Genomic DNA, 25,683 nt, shown 5'->3' with positions numbered 1-25,683 from the left:
TGGAACAAAGGCTAAGCGAATATATACAGGGTGTCCCAAAACTCAACGATAATCCGAGACAAGATGAAAGGCCAAGTCATACCGGTTATAGGAAAAATAAAAAAAAAATTCCATATCACTTAGTTCAGCAATAATAGGCACTTTTCAAAAAAGTTGAAATTCCACACCCTTGGTCGCATTTTCAAGTCCTGTGATCACCAATGTCACAATTTCGCTGTGTTTTTTTGAATTTCGTGACTTTAATTAAATATGCTATTAATCGTTTAACAAATTAATGCACAAAACATCGTTAATTTTATAAAAAAAGTTAAGTTTTAGTGAGTAATCTTTCTCGAAAATATCGTTAGTCACCTTTGACGCTTCATACTGAAAAAAAAATGTACTACACTACCCTTGGCAAGTTATTGCAAAAGTTGGCGCATTTAATCAAGATTTCAAAATGGTATAACACTTGCCACTTTTCTTGCCATTAAAAATGTTATTTTTATTTGAACGAAGAGTATCCTCGCAGATGGATCGGACGCAGTGGTACAATTTTATGGCATCCTCGTTCTCCCGATCTAAATCTAGTAGATATTTTTTACTGGGAATGCATAAAAGAAAAAGTTTATTCAAAATCAATACAAAATCTATCAGAACTTCGCCAGAAAATTGACACAGCGTCAGAAGAAATAAATGCAAGGAATTTTGCTTGACTGGTAAAAAAATCTTTTGTACGCCGTTGCAGAGCCTGTATTCGTGCCAGAGGAAAGCAATTATTTTTAGTAAAGAGGTAATTGAGTCAGTCCATAACAAATATTTATTGTAATAAACATTATAGGTTATAACAATTAAAAAAAAAAACAATGAACGAACCATCGATCTTATTTAATTATTCTCCTTAAACTAAAGTAATTCCGAATTGTTTTCCTCTGGCATGAATTCAGGCTCTGCAACGCCTTACAAAAGACCTCTTTGCACCAGTCAATCAAAATTCCTTGCATTTATTTCCTCTGACGCTGTGTCAATTTTCTGGCTAAGTTCTGATAGATTTTCTATTGATTTCGAATAAACTTTTTCTTTTATGCATTCCCAGTAAAAAATATCTACTGGATTTAGATCGGGAGAACGAGGATGCCATAAAATTGTACCACTGCGTCCGATCCATTTGCGAGGATACTCTTCGTTCAAATAAAAATAACATTTTTAATGGCAAGAAAAGTGGCAAGTGTTATACCATTTTGAAATCTTGATTAAATGCGCCAACTTTTGCAATAACTTGCCAAGGGTAGTGTAGTACATTTTTTTTTCAGTATGAAGCGTCAAATGTGACTAACGATATTTTCGAGAAAGATTACTCACTAAAACTTAACTTTTTTCATTAAATTAATTAATATTTATTTGTTAAACGATTAATAGCATATTTAATTAAGGTCACGAAATTTAAAAAAAACACAGCGAAATTGTGACATTGGTGATCACAGGACTTGAAAATGCGACCAAGGGTGTGGAATTTCAACTTTTTTGAAAAGTGCCTATTATTGCTGAACTAAGTGATATGGAATTTTTTTTTTATTTTTCCTATAACCGGTATGACTTGGCCTTTCATCCTGTCTCGGATTATCGTTGAGTTTTGGGACACCCTGTATATATATAATACTTCAAACTCAGACAGCTTAGGACCTATCTAGGTTGATTTTCGCTTCAATATTTTTTTTTTGTATTTTATAGCGTTTGTCGTGTTAAGTAGCTACCTAAGTATTTATGACAGTGAAAGAACTAAAATTCATTTTCTCTTTTTCTCTGAGACTGTCAATAGTTTTTACTAGATTTTTTCAAGAAATTCTACCGTACATTTTTGGTCAGACCACCTAACACAATCACTTTATCTCTATACCTACTTCAAATATCCCTGACTGGCCACTACGTTCAAATACCCATTGATCCAATTCCACAAGACCATATAAACATAAAATAAGTAGAAAAACCTTTTTTCTTTTTCTCATATCAAAACCAGTCTTGATTTGGTGAAATTGCTACATTCTCTGTAATACGTGATAACATTTCGAACATTACAGTAATGGAGGGAATGCGAGGTGCTAATGAAAAACCCTGGGGCAATGAATACGCACTCGTTGGGAGAAATATTCCGAAAGGCCATTTTGTTGTTAGTGAATCTTTAAGGAGTATACGCATTAGGAGTTTTTAATGTATGTTCGGAATAAAATATTAAGTAAAAGTAATGAATAGAAGTTCTGGCACATTTGGATCTTGTAGCAAACATTATATTTTTGCTCCCACAAGACGCGCCAATTAGATTTTTACGTACATAATATTTATATAAAATCACGTCTTTTTACTATCGGGGTAGTCAATGACAGACAGAAATCATAATATTACTTGTACTAGCTGACCCGCGCGACTTCGCTTGCGTCACATAAGAGAGAATGGGTCAAAATTTCCCCGTTTCTGCAACATTTTTCACTGGTACTCTGCTCCTATTGGTAGTAGCGTAATGATATATAGCCTATAACCTTCCTCGATAAATGGACTATCTAACACTGAAAGAATTTTTAAATTGGACCAGTAGTTCCCGAGATTAGCGCGTTCAAACAAACAAACAAACAAACAAACAATCAAACAAACAAACTCTACAGCTTTATAATATTAGTATAGATTAGCGTATTACTCGTAACCGACGGTCCGTTATGACAAATGTGTGATTGTGAGTGAAGCAAGGGACGTTTAGGATCGTAGCAAGTGGCGCTCTGTAATGTCCAGTCTCTTGTTTTTAATTTTAATACGCATTACTATATAGACAAAAAATTTATACATGATATTTCAAAGTCTAACCAAAGTTTGTTAGGATTTTTGACCGTGGTCAGCCTACCACAATATGCTGACAAAAACCATTCCACAATGAAAAAAATAAATTGAAACTTACAACTAAGTGAATTTACTAGAACATTACATTGTGAGTGTAGTTTTTGTAATCAACAATTACTTCTATTGCACTCGTTAAAGTTAATGGTCTAATATGTATCGACATTTTTTCGTTGTATTATTCGGCCTGTGTGTTAATTTATAAGACATTTTATATATTTTTTTTGGTGTAATCATGTTTTTAAAGTCATCTAGCGATATAAATCAATCGATTTTGGAAGTTGAGTATACTGAATTCAGGTATTATGTATATTCTCAAATACTTGTACTTTTTCACACTCTCATATTAATATTTGGTTAGATTTTTCAGATGTTATGGTTACACTCGCTTTAACTTTTAACAATTTACTGGCCCAGAATTCAGATGATTAAGTTGTTGTCAGGATTTGTTCACTTTCGTTTGTGGCTTATAAGGCCCGATAATCTTTATTTAATAATAGCCTACTTTAACAATATTTGAAACCAATTTGTATAATGTGATGTTTATATTTTTGGACGGTGTGACACATTTATTAAAGCTGTTTATTCCCTTTGGAATGGTTTGGTTTCGGTGTATTTTGCGTTAGTATATAAATGTATGTTTGCAAAGTCCCCAGTGACGTAATAACATGAGAATAGTCTCCACAAAACGACATAAAAAACTCCCACAATTTAAACATTTCGGCTATATTTCGTGGCACAAAAAATAAACTGAGCTTTAATATATACCGCTGTTATCAATCCCTCGGGGATATGTTGGAACATTTTATTTCAACAACGATATTTCATGTTATAATTGGCTTTCAAAACTTGAAACAACTTTGTTCTTTGATATTGAACTCTCTCTTGCTCAAAGGTTTGCTGCAGAAAACTCCCACCAAGTTTCCTTATGTATGACATACTGCGGAGTTTTGTTGGTAATAAATTAGAGAGTAAATAGGTTACTTACATACAAGTTTTGAGTAATTAGAATATAATTTAGAGATTCTATACCAGAATATTAAGTTAGCAAGACAGAGACGGGTCAATACAACATTGTAATTTCTGCGTAAAAAAATCCATTATTTACTTTGATAGCCTGTGGCTTCAACATAGAGAGGCGATTGTCAACTACGATTGACTAGTAACTGTTTTACTATCGACAAATATAGTGTGAAAATGTTGATCAGTGTATCTAGCGGGCGCCATAATAACTATAGATTTCTCTAGCCATTGTCTGTTACATAATAAGGTCTAAAATATTGAAGTTTCATTATCTTATTATTAATTTGAGAATGTCCTAGATATGTATTTTTTGTAGGGTTATTAATTTGAGCTGTAATTGAAACCTTTAAAACTACTACCATAAATCAAGCTTGTTTTGAAGAGTTTCAATATCTTTATATTTTACTCCACTACCACTACTTAAGTACCTATACCATAAGATAACAAGTACATCTTTTTCCAGCCTCCCACAAGAACATTCAACTCGACAGCGGGAGGCGTCACCAAAGGCACCTGCAACCACAACAGCTGCGCCATCAGCGTCATACTACCGAGGTCTTATACCACGAAGATCTCCTTCACCTGTGAAGTTTCAACCGAAGGTCCTAGGTTCGCTGTTGTTAAGGACACGAAGAACTTGACTATAGCGGGTAAGTACCAACTTAATAACTATTTTTATATGTGGCGTTATATCTTATGTACCCGACAGTTAGTGACAGGAGGAAAAAATACACCTATTTTCGAAATCAATAATGTTAATCCTATGTTGTTGTTGTTGGCCGAACCATATACACGACGCCAACGCTACACAGTAGTAATCGTGTATAATTATAGGTTATATTAATTATGTATTAGTATATTTTTATGTTTAAGCTGTATTTTGTTTACTGTATTTTCTATCGGCCTCAGTTGCCTGAAATAAAATAATAAATAAATAAAAAAAATATATATATACTGATCAAGTTAACAAAAATTAGGGCTATAATTAACAGAATTCTAACAGGAATTGAAACCGTACTAAGTGATGAACCCAAAACCTTGTGATCAGCAATTTCATTCATTTCCGCTCTGACTATAAGGGCAGTTAAATATATTTTGCTCATACTAAAATATGCTTTCAACATACTGCTCAGGTTTTTACATATTCTAGTCAAATATCTTTTAGTAAGATAGAGAATATTTTGTTGGGCAACAACCTTATACTTTCAGATTTCTACCAGATTAGTTTGAAATATAAACTAACTTGCTTATAAGTTACTGCTAATATCGACAGCAAGATTGATGCACCAATCAGAGAACATATAGCTTGTAATTTATCTTGCTCTTGCTGAGAGTTTTTGAAATAAATGTATGAAAACATGTTTGACATTCGATTTTACTTATAATCATTTTTATTCAGTACACAACAGCATCTTTTCAAGTGAATTTTGTGCAAAAATGGCGATGAAATTTACCATCGTCACGTGTTTTTCAAAAAAGTATTTATAAAAGTACTATAATGTATGCATATTCTCTCTTCTCTTCGAAAAGACATTTCCTGCACTAAGAATTTCTAAGACTTGTTAACACACAATCAACGAACACAAAGTACAATCAGACCCGAAGCCACTTGCTGATCGCACATGCAATTATTGTTCCATGTAGGAACCAAACCCATGAACTCCCACACTATAATAAGCTATTAATATTCCCCTATAAAAGCATTTTAATTGTTTTCTTTTTGTACACAGTAACGTTAAAAGAAGACCCAGTGATACTGGGTGTGCCCGGCACGGTGCAGCTGGGAGAGGATATTTTGCTCAATTGCACCACACAAGCGGCGATGCCGCCAGCTAATATTATCTGGTTCATCGATGGAAGACCAGAAAAGGTTAGTAAAGAGAAAAATTTTAACACTACGTAGAAATTTCCTGAAATAAACTTTAATTGCTACGTTAATACACAAATATGTAATTTTTTACGAGTATCTCTTTGGCGATAATTATGGATCGTATTCATAATAATTATTACTACTTCTTTGATCCATTGATAAGCCACTATACAGGCTCTGCCTAGTGTGGCTATTACTGTTAACATGTAAATGTGTGTCATTGGATTGCAAAATAAACAATTTTTATTTTATTTATTTTATTGATATGAAGATAATGAAATAAAGCAAACAGTTATTGAGTTATCATACTTACGTAAGTCCAATGTCACATAAAAAGTTGCCAAGTATGACTTCATAAATTAGCCAAACATAAAATACACGTGCTAAATCTATTGGAGCAAACAAAAAAGAAAATAAAAAAATATACCTTTGTAGAAACACGACTCGATAAAGCAAAGGGAGTAAATCAAAGAGTGAATCCGAGCATACATTAGTGTGATCAAACGTGAGAATTATGGTAATACATTCATAGCACTGTTTGTAACCGTTGTAACGTTACCGAGTGTTTGAACGTTGTCGTCTCGTACAACATTCTAACAAATTGTTATGCTCCCGTAGGTGTTTTGTTTGGGGTACAGGGAAATCTGGTAAATGTAAACTTATGAGGATGTGTAAATGAAGTTTATTACGAGTATAGTGGCAGTATCAGAATTAAATACAGTGGGAAATATTATAGTGGTAGTATCAGGACGTAATATGAGGAGGGGTAAATTTCGATCAATGAAATTGAGAATATCTGATTTTAAAATTCAAATACATTACATACATCTTGGTGCTGTAATTATCTAGACCATCGAGTAGAAAAAATGAACAGGGATCCATTTATTTTTGAGTATATATAATGGATACATATACATTTATGTCAGAAAGCATCGAAGTAGTCTTAAAATAACACACTCGTCAAAACATCTTGAAATAGTACTGATTTCCGTGAAAATAAAAATTAACGAATCACTTGTATAAATTTAAACGAGTACATTTTGCCAACAGATAGAATCCTGGATGATAAACAACACACAGGTCTCAGCGCCAAACGAATTCGGCCTTAGGTCGAGTTGGAGGTCTCTGAGACTGAGGGTCGCCACGACGAAGAGTTACATGGCCTTGAGGTGCGAGGCCACGCAGCCCATGTTTCCTCCATACATGAGGTCTACGAACAAGACCCTAGAAATAGCGAGATCGCCACATTTATCTATGTTTACAGCAGCAGGTAAGATTAATATTATTTGTTCTTGTATTTTCTGTAAAAGACAACTACCTCACTAATGCTTGGTTTTTTAGTATATTTAGCGGTAGTTTATCTATTCAACAGCGTTTTTTTATATGAATTTAAACGCCATTGAAAAACTACTGGTAAATGCACCTCAGAAACCTGGGGCAAGAATTGCCCTTTTGTCGTGGGGGCTTTTACAAGCACACAAACAACGGACGCAATGTACAACCAGACCCGAAACAACTATTTGTGGATGACAAAAATGTTTGTTGCGTCTGGGAATCGAACCCACGATCTCCCGAAGCACTGGTAGGAGCGTGGTAACCACCTTTATCACTGCGCCGCGAAAGCTGTGATTTATAAATGCTACGTTATCTTTCTTTGAAGGGAAAAATACACCTAGTGACTTTATGTTATGTACTGCTGATAAATAATATTATTTTTATTGGACATTTACATGCTAAAAGTAACAGCAAAAACTGTTCAGCAGACCTTTTAATAATAACTAGTAACAAAATGCCACCATTTTCATTAAATTCTATATCGTGGTTGAATAATAATTAAATATGAAATAATTCAGTTCCATTAAAAACTCATAAATAATATCGGACTGAGTCATAAGTGTTTCAATGTAAGCTCTTAACGTTAAATGCGATTGAAATAAAATGAAAACCTTTTAATTACCCAAGTTAAAATGGCTTTTGAGCTTTAAGAATGAAATGTGTTGGACAGATTACAATGTTGAATGAAATAAGAGTAGGGTAAAGTATTTTTTATTTATTTATCTTAAAATATATAAGCCCTTCTTCCAACTATGTTAAAGTCGGCTTCCAGTCTCAGATAATGCAGCTGAATACCAGTGTTTTACATAGATCGACTACCTATCGGACCTCCACAACCCGGTTACCTGGGTTATAACACAATATCCTTCGGTAAGACTGGTTGTCAGGCTTTCTAGCTTCTGATTACTGTTAACATCACACAACGCCATTTAACGTATCATCCGAAACACGGAGAAACTCGATATGTATAAAATGGTCACCCATCCCTAGTACAACCTCGGCAAGAGTAGCTTAACCTCACAGATCGTTCCGCGTGGCTGTTGCTAACTACCTATCTTAAAATGATTTTTTACCATTTTAATATTTGTGTGTACCGACAGCAGATAGTTCGAAAAATTTTAATTGGTTTGATTTTAAACCCCAAATCTTAGTTACGAGAATCGTAAAAATTTTTCATTACAAATTCCGTTTTTTTTTTGCAAGAATTTTCCCATTGAGCGTGAATTTAAGAGGACTTCATTATATTGAATATCTCTCGGGATGTTTGTGTATAATCAAGTTTTCTTGGCACGTACTTGGCCAAAAATCTTACAGTTTGTCAGAGCTTCTAAGAATTATGCTCACGTGGTTTTCTGAATTCGCTAAGTTAATATTGATTTTTATTTCGAAAGCCAAAAAAGAGTATCTATAGAACATGGTTCGGGGACTGATACATTATTTCGATTTTGATAGATATTTTTTCAGCGCGAGTATGACCTGGTTCTAGAAATCGATTGTGTAATAGTAGGTATACAACAAGTCATAATATTATTTAAGACAGACAGTCCTTTAGAACTGAAATATTTTCGAACCATCAGGCTTTTCCTCAAAATAAATAGTTTTCTTTCTTAAGCCTAAACAACTTTAACAATGATAAGATCAGCGTAAAAAGTCCAGCAATAATAATTAAGTATGTTAAAAGCACTCAATAAGTATTTCATTATTTTCTTCCGTAAACATTAACAGTAAATTATTTTCCAAATTGCTTTCACCATACAACCGTAACGTATTTCAATTTGCAATAAATCTTCCTTTTTCTAAACACCGGCACGGATGCACGGATCTGTAAAATATCCCGAGCGATTAATTTTACAAATGTTATCAAAATTTTCGATCGAGCGCTCGACACGTTTCTAATATAAGTCGTCGCAATTTTTCAGTGCATTGCGCGCCAAGCAAGCTGTAGTGCCATCTTGCACGGACGAAAATTATTGAGGACCATTATTGGATCTCTTGCAAATAATTTGTGCTAGACGTTCGTTGCAGTTGTTAAATGATCTGTGAAACTAAAGTTGTTTATAGATTGTTGAGTAATTTGGTGTTATATAGTTTTGGATTATAGTTTGAATAACTTTGAGTTGAAGATTAAAATTGATTTGATTTAAGGTTCATTCTGATTTATGATCGATAGTTGTCAAATCGCTTGCGTTGTATTAAGACATTGCATGCTATTAAGTAGTAAATCTTAGGATCGCTTTTATACAGATAACTTTACGAACAATGAACAGTTAAAATCGTAAAGACTTGACATGAACAAAGGTCATAATGAAAAACCGGCTTAGAAATGACCAGTGCGAAACCCTACCTCGGTACTTACATTTTTGGATCCTTTATCCTCATTCTTCCTATACCACAGAGTAATAAGACTAAGAACCTCAACAGTGGGTCTATAAGTCAAAGGCAAAACATCTCAAAAGAACACGTACATTTCATCTGGCTACTAATTAACATGCTATGGCACCCTGAAAGTAGTAATTAAGCCATGTCGGGGGATGACTTGCATTCCGTCGGGCGATTTTCGCACGAACCCCTTAATTCTCTTAAGGGTTATTCGTCTAATTTCGTAAAGGGTGGATAGCGATAAGTTTCGCCGTCTGCTCAAGTTAAAGTGGGTTGGAACTATTCGAGAGCTCGCGAGATACTTGTACCACTAGTTTATCTATTTATCGTCTATCTAGTTGGTGTGAGGTCAGGCGCATGTTGACTCTGTTTTAAGTTTAATTAGCTGGGATTTCATGAGTTTCACGATGACGAGATTAGGTGTTATTATTTTGGAACATTATTGCGATTTATTAAGGTTATTTAATTTTATTATAGTTAATGAACTAGCTGACCCGCGCAACTTCGCTTGCGTCACATAAGAGAGAATGGGTCAATATTTTCCCCGTTTTTGTAACATTTTTTACTGGTACTCTGCTCCTACTGGTCGTAGCGTGATGATATATAGCCTATAACCTTCCTCGATAAATGGGCTATCTAACACTGAAAGAATTTTTCAAATCGGACCAGTAGTTTCTGAGATTAGCGCGTTCAAACAAACAAACAAACAAACAAACAAACAAACAAACAAACTCTTCAACTTTATAATATTATAGTATAGATAAGGTAAATTCAATGCATAAAATAATTGGTAAAATAAAAAAAATTGTGAATGGTTTCAGTAATCATTCTTCAAGGCGGCTTCCATAATTATTTCAGGAATATTCCGTACCACTACTACTGTGCCGTTGCAGATCAATTCCAGGAACATAAATATAAATTCATTAAGTCAATAATAATGCTGTTCTCACCAACCATATTGAACTTTTCTTTTCTAATTATGGTTTATAAAAGTCCTTGAGAAATCATTTACTGCAAGAAATAATAGGTGTATAAAAAATAAAAATAAGTTATTAAGCTTATGTCATCAATTTCCTTACATAAGTATTTCCATAATAATATGTGGAAATACTTATGATTATTTATAGGTAAATGTTTCCTATTCCCAAAAGCGGAAAACCTGGCATTTTGCCTTAATTCCTAAAGTGCTCGGATCTCACTTTTCCCTCGCATTCAGCTAGTTTTATTAAAAGCTATATTGTGTACTTTAGGCCTGAGTTACGTCTCGAAATGATTACTTAGCATTTTTACTAACTTTCCTTTTCTACTAAGCTATAATGTTATAATCTTTGTAAGTAACAGACGTTACACAATTTCCTGATTCGTTTCATTTGAACATTGGAAACTATAAGTACAAGAAAGAGTTTGTACGTGGTTTTTAAACATTATACATACCCAAATGATAAGAATTTAAAACTATTTAATTGAATTTAAAGAAATCATAAATTTTATTCGATAGTTAACATATATTTACATCTTATTATTTTTCTGATAATCTAATTATAACAATATAGATACTATTGTACCTACAGTCCAAATAAAGATTAAAATGTTTTCAATGGGTTTTGAGTCCTAATGCTATAATTATAATCCTATTAATTTACTCCCATAAACTAAAATCCACGTTGCTCATATTTTTACTTCAGAATACAGTCATTTCAAAGAGCTGTAATCGAGGCATATGCTATTTCACGCATTAATAGACATTCAATCGGCCAGCGAATTGTCGGCATGAGAGCACACGATTTACAAATACCTTGTATTGTGTGTTCGATGACAAATCTGTTACCGGTTGAATGACTTTGTTATTAAGAGGCCTGACTTGTTTGATGATCCGAATAGGCCTTTTGGATGTAAAGACTAATTTTCTCTCTATTCTCTACTACTATCAACTACCGACAACCGGCTAGCAATCGAAATTTTACACAAAAATCTGTTTAGCACCTCTACCGGGATCCGTAAGAACTATTTTACCCGTACATTTTGAATTTCAAAGTCTTGTTCACTGTTAACGATCACGTGGGTTAAGTAACTTTTGACGCGTTTATTTTATAGATGGGTGACCGTGTTGAGGTAAATGTCTCTGGGACCGATCTGTTGTAATCTATTAGGATAATAGTCATTATTCGTAAAGCCATGTTAAGGCTTACGGGCCAACTTTAGCATAAGTTGACCACTACTGAAAGCTTAGTATTATAGGTCTGATTGAAATTCATGAAAATAATATGTCATCGCTCAAGTAATTTGAAACACGTGGACACGTGCCATCTATCAATTTAATCTAGGATTATAGTGTCGAGTGGCCCCGGGATCACCTTTGATTACATTCTAGAGAAGCAAATATATGCGAAGACCCCCGACTATCAATGTTCTAAAATTGTTACTATCTTTTGGCGCACTTGAAATTGTATCATATGCGGCTGCTTTTTGTCTGCCCTTCCTGCCTTGCCGTCATAAGTTCGAATTCCGAGGCGTCCCAGGAAAAAAAACTAGTATTTTTGTTAAAAACCTGGCCGTTGTATCCGAATATAAGAGAATTCCTTTTTCAGTATCTACGGTAAAGGCCTTCGGGTAACTTGAACAACTTTGACACTAGGTTGACCACTAACCATACGATAAAAAGAAGAAGAAGAAGAAGTATCGACGGCACCTTATTCGTTATAGCTAAAAGTGCTAAATATGACAGAAGGACATTATGTTAATAGTTTTCGTTTGTCCACAGGATCCAGCTCAACTATGTCGGAAGCAACAGTTCTGATGCTCACATTGTGCGTGTCAGTACATATATTTTCTAAATGCAGTGCCTTGAGTGAAGTCTAATCGATACGGTAGATGGGATAAGTATCGAGCATCTAGCATAGTTAGATATGAATTGTATCACTCTTTGTTTACACGCCAATCGACTAGTATGGTAAGACAAGGTAATATATTGTTATTCTGTATGGTTTGTGAAATACAAATATATGACTTTGCTTGAAGCTCTGTTCATATGTTCAGATGCATAATGACAAGTCATAACAGTATAGGCAAACACTTTCACTGATAACCATATGCACGTAATTTTACTTACTTAACTTTACTTTATGTTGCATTAAGATCAATTATCTTAAATAATTTTGAGTGATAGTTTTTGTCTATTATATATTACAGATTTGTGTCTGTAGAATATATAAACTGAGCACTTTATTCAATATAGGTACAATGGTGAGTCAAGCACATCAAAATTGTTGAAACATTGACGTAAATTATTAAAACAGAATGCATTCCCAGCATTCCCAATATATCAATTACAAGTTTCCATGTCAGTGGTTTGAACAAACATATTACTATACTCAGATTTCAGTTGATTGCCGTATTGACAAGTGTCGATTGATAACTTTGTCATAGCATTCAACATTGTTATGAACGATGCAGAATTTCAATCATTGCAATTCAAACAAAGTGAGAGTTTTAAAACAAATTCGGAGCTTTAAAACCAACTGTTCGTAACACAAACGTCAATTTATTATGCATTGGGAACAGCCAAATATATCACTGAATGATTAATGTGGATTAAACTAATTTTATCTTCGTTTGATGGTCGAATACTGAAACGTGTCTTAATAGAAATATATTATTTATACTTCAAGGAACACCTTTTCTGTTCTTTAGAAGAATATTTTAAATAAATGGGAATGTGAAGCTTAGCAAAGTTCGTGGAAACATAACAGTCCCCTCCCTCGGAAGGAGACCTATGCCCAGCAGTGGAACTGTCTCTGTCGTGGAAAAGATTAATAATTATAGATGAATGTCTACCGCTGGACAACCACTAGTTGTTCATACTAGCAAGCGGCTAATATTGTACTATTGTAGCTTCTTCCATAACATTGCACCGTTATCTGCTATGGGATATTACGCCAGTCTATCCATCTTTAATATTTGTAAAACTAAAATATAATTCTGTCCTTATCAATTCAAAGTGTATTATAGGGACAGAAATATATTTAAATTGAGATACGTGTTAGTATTCAAACGTTGATCTGTAGAATCAACTGTCAAAGTGAGATGGTCATTGTTATCGAATTGAACGATACGAACTCGGTCGTAAAAATGTACTCTGAATCCACATCACGCTACATTGTGATATACCTAACTATTTAACATGACAATGTTCTGTTCTTTTTAGAACTTAAAGTGTTTGTATCGACAATGAAAAGGAAATAGATGGGAAGTGATCCTTATGCATAGTAATTGTAACATAGTACAGACTTAAAGTACTACTACGAAATTCCTTAAAATATTTAATTAACATTTATTACGTATCACGTTTCAGTTTGCACGATAAATAATTATGTAATTTGAATCAAGTGACATATTTTAGAGTTAAAAAATACGCTCAATATTTATATCATTAAAACTGCATAAAGCGAAGCCAATATTCCTCTACTATTTGACCTGAAATTGAGCTCGTGAAAAATAATACAGCTCCAGAGTTCTTATATTTTTATTTTCCCAAATGAACGGTACATATTCTATGTCCTCAATAAAATCTGGAATTATAAATACATCAATAATGCTTCATACAATGCGGAGAATATCAAAGAGTCTCCATATCAATTGTATCCTCGTAAATACATAATATGGAGAGTCGTAGGATCGTTCAGTGATCTTTTGTTTCCTTTCACCATTCAATATTTATGTTGCCCTGGTACAATCAAATGGGAATCTCTTTTGGCGTGTAAACATTGTATTGCGTAGCTGTGTTCTGTCGTTCGCTAAATTACAGACTGAATAGAATTTATTCTTACTTACGTTCTATTTATTCATCTGTTTATTTTGAGGTATAATTATGATTGGTATTCATCTCAGGGTTTATTTGTCCATTAATGAATACAGTGAAGCCTAAAATTTAATTTCGACATCTTGGCTTATTTCGTAAACATTCATGAATCCCTCTTCTATAGAAAAGGTTGCTTTTCTCGTTATTATTTATTTTTATGTAACTGGTTTAATAAAGTTAATGAGCCTTAGAAATAATATTTCTAATAAACATTAACGAATAGTCTCTCTATCGGCTATTCAGTTCATAATAGTAAAATGACCCCTAATATCGGTTATAATACAGGCTCGCATTAAAAACTCTGCATATAATTACCTCATTATATTCGTTATGGCTTGTTATGTTATGATGGTGTATTTTCCTTAATTAAGTATTATAACATTGAATAGTTCAGTTTTGATCGGAAACTAGAAGTACGTTAGTTTTATTTAGATTTTATGATTTGCTATTAGCTAAATGTTGGTTTTCTTTTTATAAATATTACCAAGAACTCAGACATCAAATGAAAAAATATTGAAGCAATCACTTAAAAGCTACCAGGACGACAACACTAACGGGGAGTAAAACATCACATTTCAAATATGTTAAATATTTGAATTTCGCAGCGTAACGGCCCGTTTGTAACAGCCTTTTGCAGTGTTGGGAATTCGAGCCTCGAATCCTTTGTCAGGCCCAATAAGCTTTTAGAGCACTCTGACCGTACACTGTTTTACTCGCAATAACACGCTGTTTTCTGTTATCACATTTATATTTGATGTCGTGAGACTTTTGATGGGGAATAGCAGCAATTTTGGAAGTCAAAGTAGATTCTAGTTTGATTTTCTCTTTTTCCTCTTGCGCAATAGTCGTAGTATTCTGTTTGAGAGAAAAATTGGACAAAAGAAATACCACTTCGATTGTTGATGAATTTTTAAGCGACGACAGCACACGGCTTCGCCTGAATAGTGATAATTGTAATAAAAAATGTCGTATAAAATAAAATATTATTATAAAATCAATTATTCTATAAATAGCAAGCACTGAATTTCGATGTTTTATGTCACGGAAAATAAAAATTTGTAATATTTACATATGTTGGGAGGGCTGATAATACGATAAAGTTATAAGTAAGTAATATACAGTGTAAGGCCGGGAAGTGTCGTGTTGACAGTTAACGCTTAAGTTATTCAGAAAGTGTAGCTGTATTGAGTTTAAAGGCTTACCCTGTTGTAAATAAAGTTCTTAGAGAAACTCCCGACTCATAATAGCCAGGTTTCAAGAGGCAATAATAACGTGAAAATGTTATGCCAGTGTTTTCGTTTGTATTGTAATTAGAATTGTAACGATAATTTTATTGGTTGACAGCTTGAAAGCACAGATGACGATAAATAAAGTCATAAAAATATAAAATGAAATTTTATTTCGGCAGTATGCATGTGCATATAAAATATTTTTATGAGAAATAAAGGGAAATAATGTATGGTATTATATTTCATGAGTCATTGATACTACATGACATGTCATGGGCATGTTAGATGTTTTATAGTTTTAAAAATATACGAAACAGGATTTTCGTATTTTCCCAATATTTATTTGTGTATTGTCATCATCTGTTGCTTCCAGTTGTCCATTTTACCGCAAACTGTCAACATGACGTCATTGTTGTTAGAATACATGTTATTGTACATTATTTATACGTTGTTTAGTTTTATGCAACGAATTTATTACTTTTTTGTATTTTCATATTAATCTATCCTAAGTATATTATTTCGTACTTTATTGCCATTTCATTTATACTACTATTGTTAAAATTAAGCTAACTCAATACTTCTTTTCTTTCATCTGTTAGTACTCGTGTTGTAAACGTTCCTAAAAGTTTTTCTATTGTATATAGTGTTATATTATTTTTGGTGCCAAATTCTAGGTATTTGTTAATAGCGAAATCACTCAAATTCTAGTCTAGGTGTTTAATGTTTGTACAGCTGAATGGGCCTTTCTGAAGCAGACAAAGGCAGTAAATTTTGTGAAGAGACGATCAATTCAGCTATTCTATTGACGGAATACAAAAATGTGTTTTGTGTTGGTAACAAAAATGAAATTTTGCTTTGAAAGCGTCAATGACAATCTATAAATTATTAGTTAAACTAAAACGATGAGTAAAATTTTGGCAAAAAATTTGAACAATATCAAAATATTGGCTGGTAGCTTTTATATTTAATTGAAGCTTAGATGGGAACCAGTATTATTAAAATTGCAAAAAAAGAACTGCAGTATCTAGGTCCGGGTAAAGCCATTAAAGAAATGCACAGGCGTCGTTAAAGTTAATTTCTCTTTACTCCGCCAACAGGAGCGTATAAAATCAAATAAAAAAACTAAGCTCACCATTAAAAATAAGATAGGAATATATTCTCGCATCCAATTTTCGAAAACGTCACCTAATTTGATTTGCCTTCAGAATCTAATTTCAATATTTTACATATACGGTAGCTAGCGCAGATTTCCTGGTGAAACTGTAGTAGCGTCATCAAAATTCATGAAACCGAACAATCCCGTGCGTAATGTGATTTAAAAACGACTGACGCGGCGCACGCTGGGTCCTGTGACGTCATCGACATGTAACTTTTGAAGAGAATTTTCAAACAGAACATGCAAACCTATTAACATTTTGTTCTGCAGGTGACGGCAAACAATTTTTTTTAATAAAACTAAAAGCAAGGATCGTAGCTTCACAACATTTTTAGCAGATTGAAAAAGACAATTCTTAAGAAGTGAAATCAAAGATCAGCTATAATAAATTTCAATAAATAGGAACAATACAAGTCAATCACATAATTACACCTAAAATAACTTTGTCAAAAAATTTGTTTGCTGATACTACCTACACGAAAATATATAAGTTTAAATAGAAATCAGATAATACCTTATCATTTGAGCACGACGATGTAAATATGAATGTAACAAAGCTATGGTAAACTGAGCATAGCCAAGATAAAAGTGTAAAGGAAACCCATCCCGTTTTCCTCGAGATTAAGGGATTTTCCCCTTTTAAGGACGCTAGCCTAACAGACGTGGAGAATTTTTACGCTTGTACTTTTAGAAACTATGCTAAGATGATGAAAGTATCTCTTGTTTTCTCTCTTTCTATTAATGGATCTAGTTCCTAGATTTTCTTCTGGGCGGAATGCGTTAGTTCTAATGCATCTATACTTGTACTTCTATCTGCTTCTGGATTACTACGTCCATTTAAATTTCTTCTATTTCTGTCACTTTTTCTCCTTCTATAAGGCATATGGCTTCGTTTCTAAGTGCTAAAAATGGAATTTAGTACTTTTTATATATGTACATATTCACTGGTCTCTGCTTACCCGTATGGGGAGAAGACGTGATTCTATGCATGTATGTATTTATCTTCTAATTTACCTCATGATTGCAGTCATCTAACTTATTGACATCTACGATCTATATAATGTCATCTCTGCTTCATTACTTTCTGATAACTTTACAAAGTCACAAAATCTGGAGGACAATTGATCTCCAACAAAATTTTCAATCTCAAGTTAAATTCCAAAGCTAATTTCAGCGTCTACACTTGAGAATTCTTTGAATATTACCTTCACATGTGTACTAATGAAGGCATAAATTTGATTTCTATCGAGCTCAGTAACAAGGTTGGAGGTAGTAGGGCGTGACGTAACAATGGGCTCAAATGACGGCACGGGATTGTCGCCTTATTGTCTGCAAGAAGACTCGAGTTTTGATTCACATGTTAAATGAAGGCGAATTGAATTAGTTGTACGGAGAATATTATAATGACATTTCTATGATGTTCTTTTGTTAGTTTGAGCTTTTGACTTTGGTATTGAATTTTAATCTGACTTTTGCAGCCAATGGTGGAGATGATTGCACTTATAGAGAAGTTTCAACTGATTTTTTTTCTACTTAGCTGGATATTTTTTTGTGATATTGTTAAACTTATAGTAAAACTTCGGCTATCAATGATTTGAGCTTGGCCTTAAAGTTGATCCTGATATATGATTAATTATTAAACCTAAAAGAAATAAATATAAAATAAATAAATCATGAAATAATTACTAAAATGTCAACGACGAAGCAAAATCTTAAGTTATATAAAAACTTCGATGACCTACATTTGTTGAAGTAGTTAGCAAGACTTAAAATTTTCCTGGTAATTACTAAGACAAGGCACTGCTTTAAATTGTTCCTGTTAATAAGAGTGCTAATTGCGACACTCTAGAAAGGACTAGAAGCATTCAGCTGTACAAAAGATGCCAACGACTTTTGTCACTCCTTGTGCCAAACTATAAATATTAAATTATTATTGTGTAAAATTGTATATAAAATTAAGTACAGCTAGGTAGTTAAAATGTCTAAATTTAATAAATCTATGAAATTCTATCGATTTTTTCTTTCGATAATTTGTTTTAAGTAATTGGGAGACGGAGATATACTGGAAGGGGTAACACAGACAGACAGGAAGATAAGTAATACATACTACATGCTAAAAGTCCGTGATAATTAATTGTTTGTAAGATACGCAGGCTTTATGCAGCTCTGATAAAATCGCACTTTGTCATCTGTGTTGAGCCCCAGAGTTTAAAAAATTCTTGTTCCACTCTAAAAGTTCTTTAATCAAAATAATCTAGTTCGTTTAATAGTAAATTAATCGTTATTTCATAACTTTCTGTCTTCAATATAACTTGTTTTTATTTCGTTTATATTAATTATATATTATATATTCAAAGTTTGACTTTAAGTTATAATAACTCGTAAAAGTAATATATTTGACTATTATTCCTCATTCATTTTCAATTAAAATGTTAATTTCTGCAAATTTATTTAACTCTGGGATCCTGCCCTGGGGCGAGTCTCCCAAATTATTTAAAATAAAAATTATTATTGTAACTTTTTTAATTTTTACGTGACCTTAAGGATTGTAATTTTCATTTTTAGTGATCGTCCACATTGTATAAATATTGGTCAATTTTGCACTATCAAAATGTTCTGTGATACATGTGTTTCTTAGTTTGATATTGCATTATATAAATATATGTAACATATAAATATTGTCATTGGGTGTCACGTTCTTAATGGCGATAAATAAATGTATTTAATGAATCGTATGCATTTTTATTTGTACCACAAATATAACAATAATACCTCATATCTAATGTTTGCCCGAGTATTTCAAGTAAATAGCATACACAATGCATTTTAAAGTACTATCGAACAAACTGAATCATGACCCACCATGTGCTCATTTTCTAAAACACGTCTATGTACGCGTAGGTCGAAATTGGCTTGCACCTACGTTTCCTTGGTAATGAATTTGTTATCTGTCATTATTGCGACAAATCTTTGTGCGCCAATACAATAATGCTTTGCTACCGTTTTGAACAGGCTCCGTGGCGTAGTGGGTTGATGTTACGACTGCGACGCGTCAGGAGTGGGTTCGATACCCACTCAGGACATGGTTTATTCGGCCCTTATAGGAAAAATGTTACTATAAAAATTTAAAATAAAATAGGGTAACCAGCATAGTTATTACCCGGTTAAGGAATTGATACACAATGTTGGTCAATAGTATCTTTATTTAGTAAAACATTGACTTAAACTCTATTATAAACGCAACTTAAATATTCTTTCTAAAAGAACATCAGTCGTTTGTTTCAATAACTTTATACTAATTCAATATAAAACACTTAAAAACAAGAAATACTAGCGAATACTGTTAATTCAAATGTGTTATCCTTAACAAATAGTGCAATAAACTTACTTTTTCTTTTCGAACTACACACCTGTCGCACAAACGTCGGACATGAGTTCTATAAATTAAAAATGTTACCAATATTCTGAAAGTTACATATATCGCAATAAATTTGAACTGGTTACTTTAGAAATTAAAATAAACGTATTATTCCTTAACATTGCCAATCACTGTATGATGGGCAATGACTATATTGGTTACCCTAATCGTTTCACAGATTTCTAAATGACGTGCTATTTGATATTTGACACAAATAGGTTTTTTCACAGTGAAAAGAGTTTAATCTATTTACGTTCTAGATTCAAATTAAGAGTGATTTATCGAAATTGTATCTACGTACTGTAATAACAAAGGTCAAAGTTGTCTGTAGTCGTAATACATCATAACACAGTCGTATGCATGTTTAAAATGTCCTAAGTGCAACTTTGACGATAGAGATGAAATTCTTACTGTTTTGACGGCGTCAAGCGAATTATCGGCAAAATGGGTCATGATTCAGTTGGTTCGATAGTACATATAAATATGTACAATAGCCAAATACAAAAATAACAGATGTCCAAATTGTTTCTGTATTTTTATAAAGCACAGTCGATAATAAATGATCATCTAGTTCATCAAGATCATCTATAATCATAATTAATGTTCGAGACTGGTAGCATAAGTTTCATACATGCAACTTGCATCACAAAACATACATATTCATGACTTGAATAAATTGAGAATCGTACAAGTTTTCTTATTTTTCCATTTCAATCAACCCCAAACTAACTATCGTAATTTAAAAAATCTTATGTGTAGGTTTGTTATAACTTTTAAACTATAGCGCTCTATGTTCATTAAGCCCGACATACACCTCTAATCTAGTGATTAATTTTACTAAACCTTGCTATAATTTGCAGTCGTTAACAGAATAGGGACACGGATAGTGTAGTGTGTAACGGTCCTTAGAAGAAAAGTTAAAATATGAGGGTAGATGAACATTCGTCCGCTTTAAGTAGGTACAGTTTTGCCATCGCCGAGTCAGTCAGCGTGCAACTATTGACAGTGTAACCTGCGCCAAATCGTCTGGTATTCCTGTCATATGCGTGTTCGTGTGTGTTTGTGATTTCTTCCTTAAAAACTAAGATAAACTTTAGTTCGAAAGTTCTCATAGCTTGGAATATAAACCTTTTACTTAATTGTGCTAAAGTGGTGGTCATGTTATATTAAATATTTCAAAAATATTCTTATATTAGTCATAAAAGTAAATACTTCAAAAACAAGATAAAGTGGTGCGCAAATATAACTATCAGAATAATGTAATCCCGTAAATTGTAAAACAGGACTTGCAAACAACAATAGCGAAGCATCTTTACACGCAAACAGCGTTTCCGCATTTCACAGGTAAGTACTAAAAATATATTTTTGCACGAACCCCAGCACTGTGCAATTTTTATCCCATTCATGCCGGCAAACATTCTGAACGGGCACAATAACACGGAATCGCAAACCAACCGCGTATTAGAAGAAAAGGGGACGCAAGCAACGATTTACGGGTCGGGGACTCCGAATAGAGCGGTTTTTTATCGCAGAACTACGTCGCTTCATGTTACCCTGGTATTTTTTTTATCGCACACACACATACTGAATAGAATTTAGGTTGCGCAAAGAACTTTAACGAGTGGGGCTCGCCGTTGTCTCTTAGTTGTTATGCGTCCCTGGTATGTTAAATACAGAGCGCTAGAAAACCAGGTGTTTTTCTCTTCTTTGATGTGAACAGAGTACCTCTTTTTTCTGTTATTTTTTTACATTAAACTGCTGAAAAGGTCAAGTTTCTAGCAAAGAAGGTCATGTATTACATTTCAAGTTAGTTTTTAGTACTATAGGCCTGATACTTAAGAAGGAAAAAAAGTATATCACGGAAATATTTGTTCTGTAGAAACGTTTGTTACTACGATGCAAATAGTAGGGGTGCTTGGGTAATGTCACAAATCAAATATTTATTAGAACACTACAATTAACGAATCAGCAAAATAGAACGCGATAAACATAAAAAAAACATTTATCCTTTACAATTTTGAACAAACGCTTATCGTTAAATGCACTATTAAGTCACCTCACGAAACTATACAAGCAAAGTGCTCTCCAGCGGCTTCTCCTCAATTCTGAATTCATGACAATACGATGCCGTTTCCTCTGCGGTGGCAGCGTAGTTGCCGTAGTTATTGGACCGCGTGTCAGTCAACCGTGCGGAGTTCACTCGATGTAAACACGCCTGCGACATTAATTAATTCACGCTCAACGTGAGAGCTATGCGCCAACTATCGTAGCTCTATGCGAGCCTGGTACTTGAATATCGGAATCATATAGGTGGTATGTGGTTTTAACCGACCTCTGTATTGTTTTTTCAATTGCGCTGGCAAAGGCGCGACGAACTTAAGTTAACTTGCCTTTAACTCGCCAGAAAAAACATGTTTAAATAAGATTTTTTTTTACTAGACACCATATTAAGATACCACCATATAAAAAAAAGACCGCTATATTTGCATGTCTGTTTCTTCTCTCTTTGTTAAAGTTACCTAAATCACTTTATATAGAATAGTTTTCGGTAAGAAATTGGAACAAGCAAAGGAATAATTATAAACTTGCTTGTAAAATAGTTTGAAGAGTTTTATGTTGCTTCGTCTGTTGATCTTCTGCGACTAAGATGGAGTAGTGAGGGATAAATATACCAGTACCCGACTGTACACGTGAGTTTTCTGCTAAAATTGGCTATATAAGCCATCTCCGTGCGCATCAGCAGCAATTTGATTAGGAGTCGAAGTGATCGCCATGGCCGAAATCGGTCGGATAGATAATAGATCATAGACCAATATACCAGTAGCACAATAACGGGTTACATAATGATAAAACTGTTCAAAATACTAATATTATTGGCCAATAATGATAATAGAGAGTAATATTATCGCAAATGGCTGAGAACAATAATAGCTACAGCGATATGGATACTCATCGTAGTTTGAATAACTTTGTTTCCAAATCGATTCTGTATTAAATTTATAACCAGCTGTATATTCTAGTTTAAACAATAACGTAATAAATAGTGTAAATACCTAAACAGATGAAATATCGTGGAATAACGTTTCCAATAGCACGTGTTATTTGATCAGACAGTATCGTTGCAATATTAGGAATAGGAAAAATATATGCGTTTGTTATTTGTTTTTTAATGTATAGAATAGGTAGTTTTTAGAACTAATTTCAATTAAAATGATTATAATTTAATCATAACATCATTTCGGCTATACTTGAAGTATTAGAAATACAGCCACTAGTAATCTATACTAATATTATAAAGCTGAAGAGTTTGTTTGTTTGTTTGTTTGTTTGAACGCGCTTATCTCAGAAACTCCTGGTCCGATTTGAAAAGTTCTTTCAGTGTTAGATAGCCCATTTATCGAGGAAGGTTATAGGCTATATAACATCACGCTACGGTCATTAGGAGCGGAGTAGCAACGAAAAATGTTATAAAAACGGGGAACATTTTTACCAATTCTCTTAGGTGACGCAAGCGAAGTTGCGCGGGTCAGCTATGAACAATATTCGTCATACATAATAGGTGGCAATCCACCACGTTATCGATCGAACACTTAACAAAACTCCGGGATATATTGGAGAAATATTCTCATGTCAGTTAGACAAGTCTCAAACCGGGAATCAAACCCGAGACCTTACAGTTAACAGAAAAAAATCTAAAGTCTGAATCTGTTACAAAATGCCTGAAGGACAAAAAGGTTTCTATCCACAATAACACTCATTTCTTACCTGTCCTCGAACTTGAAACCGCCCCTAATTACTCATCATGTCAATTCTGTTGAACTGAGAGAGGATAATATATTAGATAATCAAAGGTTGTTTGTTTATAAGTAGTCTCGCATGCCACGTTTAAGTACGGCGGGTAATAATGCGCGATCTCTTATTCTCTGTATTCTACATTATTTCAATAATTTAGAGTTAGAGGACCACTGTGGGATAAGTGTTGGATAATTTATCTGATAGATACCTAAGGATAGGATGACCGATACTCTTTCTGAAGTCTTGAATATTCGGTCATGAAACTGTTTCATTTCGTAGGGTGTGAGCCTGTGAGCCTATTGCCCTGTACCAAACACGTTGCCAACCTCCAAGCAACTAATAAGAATAATCTAATCCCACAAAAATCATTTACATGTAAAATGTAGCTAAAAACAGACCATATTTACAATTCTCAGTGTCAAGTAATGAGATCTCATGTAGAGCTAAGTTTTTAACTTCCAGCCCTAAATCTATAAGCCCCAAAGGTACATTTAGGTCGCGGCAAAATACCTCACACCATTATCACCTCTTGTGCTAAGAAAAAAGCTAAACTTTTTTAATACAATGCAAGTCTCACATATCTCATAGCGTCAACATTCCGAAAGCCGGTATACACACTGTCTTACAAGGCTCACCTTGTCGGCAGTCACAATGAACCCAATACATCACTGACACAAAGAAACGCTTGTCTATCCTCAGAATATTATATCCGAATACTTCGGGAACCTTAGGCACGAGAAATCGAATTAACTTGTGAGAAGGGTAACGTGGAGGTAACGTTTTGATGTAACGCTACACTTATATGTAGGTGATTTTCTCTTTTGAGAAATAGAAATAAGTGCGTCTTAAAAGTTTTGGAAAGACGTCTTTTGAAAAATAAAGTGAAGCGTAAATTAAACCCATTAATGTTCCACTCCTGGGCAAGAGTCTCCTTACAGAATCAGTTTTAGACCTTGGTCCACCATGCTGGCCAAGTGTGTGTTGGGGAGTTCGGATACCTTCAAAAACTGTTCTAAAAAACTCGCACGCAGGCAAGGTTTCATCAAAATGTCTTTGTTCACCGTTGGAACAAATGATTAATTATTTCTAATATTCACATTTCGAAAAGTCAATGGTTTGTTGCTGACTACAAACCCTCGACCACCTGCCTGGGGTACCAACTTATACCTCTCGGCTATCAATGCTGCAGTCTTGTTGTAGAGCACGAGGCAAATGGTAACATATATGATTTTACCGAAATATGTTGAACTAGAAAACATTGAGCAGAAGTTTTAAACCAGTTACTGCAATCTTCAGTCTTCTCCTTCCTTATAAATAACTCTTTAAAGTTAAACTAGGGGCACGTATCACGGCGACATGCAAAAGATGGTATCAGTAATATTGATGGATGTTTCAAGCGGAACGTATCAACGCTGCGCTGCCAGCGAGCGATAGTGAACGACAAATCGAACTTATATGTCGCTGTGATTGGCTTGATGCATTTTATATTAGTATTGCTTTTTAATATTGATTATACTTACTATGTTATTATTCTGATAATTTATTTTTTGCTTTATCATGATAATGCGCATGTGATAATGAAGGTTAATAAAAAAGTAGGGGAGAATATTTTTATTCTTGGTAAGAAAGAAGACATAGGTTAATATTTTTAAACAAAAATGCGTGCATAGGTGCTTTGTACAAAACTGTCAAAAGGTCTTGTATAATTTGAGACTGCTCATTACCAAATTTCGATCCATTCTGAGATGATGCAATACT

General features: G+C 33.7%; 2 protein-coding genes across 2 annotated transcripts in view; both read left to right on the top strand.

Annotated features, from left to right (window-relative positions):
• LOC142975128 (uncharacterized) overlaps positions 1-12,490 on the top strand; it is a 35,634-nt gene extending 23,144 nt beyond the window's left edge. Inside the window, exons 3-6 of the mRNA XM_076117818.1 lie at positions 4,349-4,535; positions 5,616-5,755; positions 6,806-7,025; positions 12,231-12,490. Of these exons, the coding sequence (XP_075973933.1) occupies positions 4,349-4,535; positions 5,616-5,755; positions 6,806-7,025; positions 12,231-12,328 (645 nt within the window). The 3' untranslated portion in view covers positions 12,329-12,490. The remainder of the gene's footprint in view (positions 1-4,348; positions 4,536-5,615; positions 5,756-6,805; positions 7,026-12,230) is intronic.
• Positions 12,491-21,147: 8,657 nt separating this feature from the next.
• The window catches only part of LOC142975126 (cytochrome P450 9e2-like), a 285,548-nt gene continuing 281,012 nt past the window's right edge, over positions 21,148-25,683 (top strand). The window contains exon 1 of the mRNA XM_076117817.1: positions 21,148-21,474. The gene's annotated coding sequence lies outside the window, so the exon portion shown is untranslated. The remainder of the gene's footprint in view (positions 21,475-25,683) is intronic.

This window comes from Anticarsia gemmatalis, chromosome 8 (assembly GCF_050436995.1).
Source record: "Anticarsia gemmatalis isolate Benzon Research Colony breed Stoneville strain chromosome 8, ilAntGemm2 primary, whole genome shotgun sequence".
Taxonomy (NCBI): Eukaryota; Metazoa; Arthropoda; class Insecta; order Lepidoptera; family Erebidae; genus Anticarsia; species Anticarsia gemmatalis.
This window is presented reverse-complemented; position numbering and strand designations above follow the sequence as displayed.